Source organism: Limulus polyphemus, unplaced genomic scaffold (assembly GCF_000517525.1).
Source record: "Limulus polyphemus unplaced genomic scaffold, Limulus_polyphemus-2.1.2 Scaffold760, whole genome shotgun sequence".
Classification (NCBI taxonomy): Eukaryota; Metazoa; Arthropoda; class Merostomata; order Xiphosura; family Limulidae; genus Limulus; species Limulus polyphemus.
Window position 1 is genome coordinate 175,305 of NW_013666370.1, and position 9,823 is coordinate 185,127.

The window sequence follows — 9,823 nt, forward strand, 5'->3', positions numbered from 1 at the left end:
TGAGCGGCTTACCTTTTATCTTTCGTTGGAACGATCCAGTTTATAGTGTTAAGTGCTGGCACCTAGAAGGTTAACAGGAGTTTAATTTTAATATATAATTGTATTGTCTCGTGATGAAATGACGCTTTTATAAATTAAAGTTATAAGTTTATTAAAGAGCATTGCTTATGTAGTATTTCAGTAACCACCAATAAAATAATATTAATAATAATTTATTGCTAAAAGCTCCTAGTAATATAAAATCAAGGGTGTTGCAGAAGCAGCGCTACCTAGGAGATATATTGTTAGCCAGGATGGTTATGTCTCTCGTGAAGTAAGGTTTTAAGAATTAGAATGAAATATAAGACTTATTAAAATTTTATTGGTTAAATGTTAATTGAAAATTATTAGCTATTACTTTGTCTAATTTCGTCGAAATCTTATTTCGATTAATTTTAAAAAGTATGTTTAAATATTGATTATGCCTCGGAGCTTTGATCAAGCTTAACCTTCACTTTAGTTAGGAATACTTGAGTAGGATATTTAAAACATATCACTGAGGGCTTGATTTAGAATTTTGAAAGTTAAATGGAAGTTTGGCTAACTCTAAGGTTTACTAAGTAAAGAATCTTGGTGTTCTGATTGGTCTGTTTCTTAAACCTCCCAAGCATTGTGCTATTCCTAGTGGTACTGGAACTTGGAAGAGAAAATGGGATTTTAATTTTTAATTTTAGTATTACTGTTACTATTAAGTTAAATCTACAGAACGTCAGAAGTAATGAATACAAATTACAACTCTAAAGAGGTTATAATTTCAGTTTAATTTTAACTGGTTGGACCACATTTGAAACACTGAGTTCAGTTTGGGGCTCCTTATCCTAGATAGGACATTAAATTGTTGGAACTGGTTCAGAAGAGGGCTTCTAGTTCTAGAATGATACCTGAGTGTGGGATGGACAGATTAAGATCCCTGAAATTAGCTTCTCATGAGAAAAAGAAAAGTTAGAGAGGATCTGATTGAGGTGTTTAAGATTCTTATTATTAATCTTAATCAGTTAATGGATCTGATATGATACATCAGCTTTTTTATACTTAATGGTTAAAATGGTAACACAAATACAAATTTTGGAAAGATAGGCATCATCATCATCAGCTAAGAAGGCTTTATTTTCTTAAATTAGTAACTGGATAAGTGATGTTTAGAATGATTTGTTGGATGCAGTAAAAAGCTTAAAGGAAGACTTGAAGAATGAAAATAAATCCATTTAATTTTTGACTATAAATTCAATTTCATCATACAAACCAGCTTTCATCAGAAACACATATTTCATTTTGGTTATGGCATGTTGTTGAAGGATTTCTGAAAGTCAAGATAAATAATACATGCCACAGCACCCTCATCCAGTAAAACATACAGAATGTCTAAACTTTCAACTTGATTGTTATTTTTGGTTTTTGAAAAGTCCTGTAACATATTATTTAAATTTCTCAAACTTAATTAATAAACCACTCAAAGCCAGCCATTATCATTCAAATATTTAGTGGGAATGTAACTGTTTAGTCCTTCAAAGAGAAATTTATTGTTCACTTATATTAGTGATTTTGAAATTTACTTGGGTATTTAGTTATTCACATTAAATATACTTGGATGCTGTTTAATGTTTAAAATGTTTAAGAAAATTTATTTTAATAAACAATAAAACATTTAAACCACAATTATGTATTTTGGAAAAATGGAGATATTTTTATTTTTGTAATAATAGGTAATTGTGATTTAAATGGTGTATGACTTTCAATTAAATATCATGAGATGTTTGAGTAAAACCAGCTAATATTTGTTTTATTAGAATGACTTAGACAGTGTTGGAAAGTGAGCAAGTACAAGTGGAAATGTGTGTTAACATTGAAAATTCTAAAATGATGTATTTGTGTTATGAGAATTTGGAAGTACAAACACTTTAGTGGATATATTGAGAAGCATCTACTGTTTCTCAGCAAAGTTAGTTGTAATGAATTATGTCAACAAGGTTCTTTGTAATGATCAACATGTCAGAAGAGTGAAATACAGTTATAAAATGGAAATATTGTGATAAAAGTTAATGCAGAGCATTTGGAAATGTTACATCTCTAATTTCTGTTTTACATTGATATACATAGGTAACCCTAGGTTATTAAAAACAAAAGATATTTAAAGTTCAATAGCAGACAAATATTATTTTCAGATCAATAAGATTTGGTTTCAAATGTTTAGATACTTATTAAAATAGTAAAATAAAATATATTAATAATGTATTATTGTTAGCAAGGAATTGAAATGGGGAACATTTGGGAAATAGTGATCATTGCATAATTAGATTTGATGTTTTGCTACATTTTGATATAAAAAGAAATAAAATTTTATTTCCTAATTTTCAGAAAACCAGTATTGAGACCATGAAACAAGATTTAACATTAATGAATTGAGATACAGAGTTAAAAGGTGATATGGGATAGATATGAGAAGTTCCCAAAACTAATTTACTTTAAGTGAAGATAGGCATGTTCTTAAATGAAGAAAAGTATAAAAGAGAAAATCAGACCTAATTGGCTTACTAAAGATATAATGGGAAAAATGAGAGGTAAATGCTATAAGTTCAAAATGGCAGGTAGGAGAAAACATTCACAGGACTATAAAAAAAAAGCTAGAAATTTGATTAAAAAAGAAATTACAAAATACAGGGCTTATAAGAAATAGCTGGCTGATAATGTTAAAACTAACAGCAAGAAGATTTTAAGTTTCTTAAATGTATTCAAAAATGTTAAAAATGGTTAGGCCATTATAATGATCACAAGGTTCTCATTGGAAGGGTGTAAGATGGCTGAGCTTTTAAATGTTCTGTTTTTACAAAAAAGGTTGAAGCAATATTTCTGACACTGAAATATCCTATTTTTAAAAGTATCAGTAAAATTATAAGCCAGATGGTCTTACTTCTGTATTGGGATAAAATACTATCTAGTTAAAAAAAGAAGTTTTGCAAAATCCTTTAGAAATATAACAAAATGTATTCACTAAAGTAATGATTTTCTTACCAATCTGTTGAGTATTATGAGGATGTTACTTGTCATGTGGTTGAAAGGGTGTGGACTTACATTTTCATGTTTACATTAATGATATTGATAAGACCATATTAATAAGCTAGTAAAGTTTGCTGATGGTATCAAGCTTTTTGGTCTTTCTTAGCTGCATTAAGTGTGTTGAAGTGCTACAGAATGACTGTGGTCAATTGGTAAATTGTATAAATATTTAGCAACTAACTTTTACTTATATTAAGTGCAAAGTATTGGTAGAATGCTTGTTTTATCATGATTAGGATGATACATTTATAGATGAGAATCACTTTATAGTTCAACTGTTGCAAATGATTTTTTGCATCATTAAGCCATCAAGGTAGTGCTTTGTTGCTGGTAGTAAAGCTAATACAATTTGATTACAAATCAAGGAATGTAATCATCTCTTCATACAAATCACTATTTAGTCCTCATTTGGAATGCTGTATACAGCTTTGTTCTTACCTAAGACAGGATATTGACTTTCTAGATAGTATTTATAGGAGGGCTAGCATGATTCAATGATTGAAGAATTATAAGGATAGATTAAAATGTCTTAACTTATTTTCTCTTCAGAAAAGAATGGTTAAAATATTATCTTATTCAAGTAATTAAAGTTTACAAGATTATCCAGAAGATCAATAGGATAAAGGCCTCTGATTTATTTGTGCTGTATTTTAAAGATAAACTTGTGAGAGGACACAAGTTTAAGATTTGGAAAAAGACAGGCTAGGCTTCAGTTAAGATAGTTTTATTTTTTTCAATATGATGATTGGATTAAGGAATGAGTTGCTGTTAGCTATAGTGGAAGCCAGCACTTAACAAGAGGTTATATATATATATATCTTTATCTCATAAAAGAAACAACTTTCCCTGAAACCTTTCTTGGTCTGGGTAATTGTTTTTACATAAAAAAGTTTGATAACAAAATCCATTTCATGTCTATAATATTAACAAACTATAAATCATATCACACCCCTCCTTCACTAAAAAATCAAATAAACTTTTTTCAAGAAATAACCTCTAATTCTCCATCGTATACTTTATGCAAAAACAAAGTAACAAAGTAGGATATGTATTATAATGTATGATAATAATTTATTAAATACTGAAGTAGTATTTTCTCACTTTGTAAATGCTACCAAATAGAATCCTTTCACCAGAGTCTACGATTTCACAATTTAGATGCATCTATACTAGTTATTTTTAGTGATAACCCTTTTATGCTGCTGTGAAATAATATAAACTTCAGATGGATGAAACTCTAGATAAATACATTAAACTATTTTATTTGAAGCAGTTTGCTTTTAGATACTTTTTAAGGCAATTTTATCTATATTAAAAGTTAATTAGTTAATTATTTGTTTATATTTTCTATATAGGGTAGCCCTAAAGTTGGGAATTGGTGTAGGAGCTGTGTATGTTACTGTGGACCAAGGTATATGGAGTGAAGGAACTCAAGCATCAGATGCCTTTCATAAAGTAGCCAATATTATGCCTGGAGCTCGAGAATATGCACAAAAAGTAAGTGATGATGAGGAATCCACACATTTATATGTTCTCTTATTTCATCTAAAGTTGTTTAATCTTAAGTTAAAAAAGAAATGTTTTTATTGTACGGGTAATAATAACGTGATCTCCATATTCCAAACAGTATTTCATTTAAGCACAATAGGCAATGTTAAACATTTTAATTTTCTTTTTTTTAAGCTACATTAACCCATTGATTGTGGCTGCTCTAAATGTACATGGAATTTTTGCAAGCCGTACACCATATGTGGCACACTTGCATTAATCTCCCAGAGGTGGACTATACCCTTTATGGTGAATCAGCAGTCAATGGGTTAAGGTCAAGAATTAGGTGTAAAATGATGAAATATAACTTACATGAAAAGATTTGTAGCTTGTAATTATGATTACGGAATTTACTTGGTCTGAAGAAGATAACAGGCTATGTAGTAGTGATAATATGCTCAGGATAAAAAAGTTTACAAAAGTACAGAACGTTGTCTTAAGACACTAGAAACTAAAGTTCAAGCTTATGATTTTCAGAGAAGTAATGCATCCACTATGTTTGAAATAAACTAGACTTTTGTATTTTTTTTTTTTTCCTTTTGTCTTTCTCTTATCTCTCAATCTGCACTGAATTTAGTTATTTGAGTGTACTATAGTGGAAACATTTTGGTATACTCAATTCAAATCATTTATGGCTATAACAATAGATTTTAACTTGGGAAGATAACCATTTTTTGATTTCTCAATTGAGATTAAGAATCCCGATATGCATAAAAACAAGAATTTTTTTTGCTAGTTTTTTTAAATAAAATGTAAAAGACATCTACCATATTTATATGATGGTTTAAGTATAAGCAGATAACTCAAGTATCAGCCAATTTTATTGATGAAATATAGTCGTTGAGCTCTAATATGGACAGAGAAATACATCTTCTCTCACAAGGTTACTCCCTTAGTTGTTACTCTTTTTACATAATAAATTACACATTATTAGAGCACCAGCTTGTTTTCATAAACTCTTTCCATAACTTTTTTTCTCCTGTCAGCTTTTGTCTTGTATTTCATAAATGTATCTCATATTCTGACCACTTTCTCATCTTGCAGGAAACTTCAAATTGATTGGTCTAAATTTTCAAAAAATTATTTTGTTGATGAAAGTCTTTCTTCTAAAAATGGATATTATACATACTGGTCAGGAAAAGGATAAGAGCAGTAGCTGTTTGCGATATTTTAGGTTTTTCATCTACTTTGTCTATTGGTGTTTCAACTACACAATCCCTCTTCACCAACAAATGTAAAAATACAAGATGTCTTAATCAGCAATTCTCTCCATGCCCACTCATTTGGGTTTTTTGAAAGGATTTATTAAAAATATTTGTTTATATCAGACAATGCTGTATACAATTTTATATTTTCACAAAAATCACTCTATACTTTTTATATGCTTACAGTCTATTATCTTAGGAAAAAAGTAAGAATATCTTAAAACAGGACTCAAAAAATCCCGGATGCCAGGTCGTCATGGCAACTAAAATTTTCATCGTGGCACCTAGTATTTTCTCCCATTTTTATTTGTGCATAAGGATGCACAAAATAGAACTTGAATCTTGAACAGTTCTGTACTCTTGGAAGTCCAGAACTATTATCTGATTCTCTGAGTCCTAAATCAAACTGATTTAATGGCAGATTCAGCTCATGTTTTTTGAGGAATGAAGAGCTGTGGTTGCATAACGTGTCACTACATTTGCGCTATTTTGTTCTTCTTCTTTCTCTCAATTCAACCAATCAGTGCACGTGTTTAGACTCAGACAGGACCAAAGGCAGCTAGTTCAGGCAATACTGTCAAGTGGGTGTTGATATCATGTGATTGTTAGCATGCACTCAAACAGCAATGAAGTTAGACACACCTGGCTCCTGAGTTTTTGGGCTGTCTCCTAGATTTGAAAATATTTGTCAAGGCCAGTCTTATAAAAGTGATTATTAACTCTGGTAATATGTATAGTGAAGACAAAATTAACCTGATTAACTGCCAAATATGTAGCTCAGGACATACCTAGAAGTATCTATAATATATCATTTAGGATTTATCTGGATAAAAATCCAGAGACAAATATTAATGTGTTACTTACCTATGAAACTGTCCATGAATAAAACATAGGTTAGTGTACATCTCAGTGTACATCAGAGGTAAGTATTTATTACTTGTGTATAAATGTTCTGAAAGGGTAAAGCAATGGCTACATTTAGAGTTACTGAAGTATATGTTTCTTCTGTATAGTCATTCAAGTATTTCACGTGTATATGATATCTTTACAGTGAGGCAAGTCTCACTATAACAAGTTGTTTAACATATATATTCTTTGCCACGTATTTAATACAACTTGGCAAAAAAAAGGCACTTTGAGTGCTTTTGAAACTTTTGTGAAGTATGTGTGTGTGTATGTGTGTGTCTAATATATATATATATATGTATTGTGTGTTTGAGTGCATTTTTTTATTAATTTAGATCCCAGAAAGAAGTGAATTATCAAGAAAAGCTGTTAGTTATTGGAACTGTGGTAAGTTTACATGAAACTCATGGTTATACACATCCCCATTAACTAATTGAAAAATTTATATGCAACTTATTTCTATGTTTAGATTGACATTTAGCACATGGATTAGCTTAGCAAGTCATAGATGTAATATTGACTAAAAGTGTGTCGAATATTGAAAGCTTTTATGTGTGAATAATTTCAAAACATTTATTTCTCATTATAACAACTATTTTCTATTCCTTGAGTTTACCTGTACATTGTCAAAATGCAGGCTTTGAGTAGACTCAGTAAAATACATCAGTTTTTAAGTCTTGATAAACAGCATATTTAATACATAAATATAAGTGATTTAAAAGGATGAGGTTGTTCCAGGATAACTAATTCCAAGTACCATGAGGAAAGAAAAGGGTTAGGGTATTAAAGAACTAATACATATTAAAATGACATCAACTATATTCTTACTTTATCTATTCCTTATTTTATATGTAAGTATTTTACAAAAAAAAGTAATTCAAAGAAAATTCATAAAAAAACTCACTGTGACAAAATATGTATTAATAGTTACATGTAGATGTAGAAAATATGCAAAAACACATAGAAGTCTGTAAATTAATAACTTTTACCAGACTTTATTGTAACAGTTTTCTTTTAAATACCAACTGTTTGAGAGCTGAATTCAAGTTTAAACACTTAGATTGTTGGAACTCTTGCTTTTGATTAATCACTTACATATACTGAATGATACTTGTTGTGACACTTCTTATTCATAAAATTGTATCAGGATAGAGTCTGAAAGACATTGCATCTAAACTGTAATTTTCTACCAGTAAGGAAATGTAAAATGGACTTAGAATTGTTTTTGGCACCATAGTAACAGCCCTCAAGTAATTATTTTGTAATTAAAGATTATTGTAGTAAATGCCTTTTTTTAAAGAAAGATAAGCAAACAAGGACTTTGACATCTCATTAAATTATTTTATTCTATAGATATTATTTTTTGATGCATTAAATCTGTGAACAAGTGGAATTGAAGAACCAGTTGATGTCTGAGAATTGCATACTCTCAAAGAGAAATCTGTGATAATTGTTGTGATGTTTTAGATGTGTTTTGGGAAAGAAAATGCATGATTTTAACTTGGATTTGGAGAGTATAGCTTAAAATAAAATATCAAAAATTAGGGTAAGTTAATCATATGTTTCTGGAAAAAAATATTCTTAAGTAATAATTCTAAACTATAAAAAACTTTTGAGAGTGATTCTCTTATTTCATTAATAAAATTTTGTAAGAACACTTGAAAATTAAATCTAATTAGAACAAATTATAAACCAGTATCTAAAAATTTTCAAAAACTATAAATATGAGCAAAACATATCTTATTTCATTGAACAAACTAAACCACATATCATCATGCCACATGAAAAACAACTGACTTTCTATTAGAGTTGATAAAGTGCCTGAAACGTCTCATCTTTTAAATGGTATCAGTATTTGGCTGACATAGTCATATGTAAACAAAATACAGTCATTAAACAACAAGTAAATGCAACAAGAACAAAAACAATATTTAGTAAGTATTTTCTAGTACATTGTTTGTAGTACTCTTTTCATATAATTTTAGTTTATTGTAAAGGTGCATATATGTAAAGTATTACATCACTTTCCATACTTTATTTCTTACAGGTGTCATGTATACATGCTCAGCATTGGCCAACCTACCCTCTGTTACTAAAGATTATAGTAGGAAGGGCATTGCAATGGCTAGAAACTCTATTGCTTCTACCTTAGAAAAATAAATACAATGTGCAGCCAGTGTAGAAGATTTCTATTTTAAGTAGATCAGAATTGACAAGTTGTGGTGGCTTGACAGTATTTAGACGTTGGAATTACAATGTACATGTACAAAAATTTTCTTGTGTAATTAAAATGTTTTTAGCTAATAATGACAATAAATTCATTTAAAATACTATATATCTACATTTCATTTTCAGTCATATTTTATTTAATTAAAATTTTTCATGTGATATATTCACAACTACAGTTATATACATATTATCAGTTAGATAGCTTTAAGATTGGAAGTGTGAAATGTAGATGAGTATCAGTATTGAATTTACTTAAATTTTTAAATAGCTCTTTCAGCAATTCATAATCATTATTAAACACAGGTGGTAGGATCTTAAGCACCTGAGCATTCTCTAAAGTATTGTTTTAAAGATTAGATTAAAGCCAGCCTCCTCAGAGGCTCGGACCTAGTATCCTGTATTTAACTGCTTGTTTTTAGACCCTGTCATCTATTGCAATCTTGTAGGAAATCAGTCAATGTGCATCAATACATGTTATTTAACTCAGGCTACTGGATTCAGTCTATACAGTATTCAGTGTCTAACTTTTGTATTAGGGCTTCTTGCATTTATTCAAATGACATTTTTCAAATAAAGGAAAACATTATTTCGAAGTGAGTTTAATTATAAATAAAAGAAAAGTTTTATCATAAACCAATATGCAAATAACACATTAAATTAACTTTTGACCTACATGTGTTAAAGTTAATTCATTTCTTTAAATGTAATCAATATTATTACACACACCATATTTTTTTATCTTTGTATGCTTCGTATCAATGTTATGTATAGATGCAATGTAAAAGTTGTTATACTATATATATATATATATATATATATACTACACACACACACACACACAC

The 9,823-nt window shown here is 29.2% G+C and overlaps 1 protein-coding gene across 1 annotated transcript; it reads left to right on the forward strand.

The window, feature by feature from the left end:
- The first annotated feature begins 213 nt into the window (after positions 1-213).
- Positions 214-9,083, forward strand: LOC106460370 (MICOS complex subunit MIC13-like). The gene is made up of 4 exons (XM_013920062.2): positions 214-313; positions 4,449-4,590; positions 7,088-7,139; positions 8,800-9,083. The coding sequence occupies exons 1-4, from the start codon at positions 294-296 to the stop codon at positions 8,910-8,912; spliced, it is 327 nt and encodes a 108-aa protein (XP_013775516.1). The 5' UTR covers positions 214-293; the 3' UTR covers positions 8,913-9,083.
- Positions 9,084-9,823: the final 740 nt, after the last annotated feature.

Coding starts and splice junctions, on each gene's coding strand:
- LOC106460370 (XM_013920062.2), top strand. CDS start 294: ATGGTTATGTCTCTCGTGAA. Junction 314..4,448: donor ATGGTTATGTCTCTCGTGAA/GTAAGGTTTTAA, acceptor TTTTCTATATAG/GGTAGCCCTAAAGTTGGGAA. Junction 7,140..8,799: donor TGTTAGTTATTGGAACTGTG/GTAAGTTTACAT, acceptor TATTTCTTACAG/GTGTCATGTATACATGCTCA.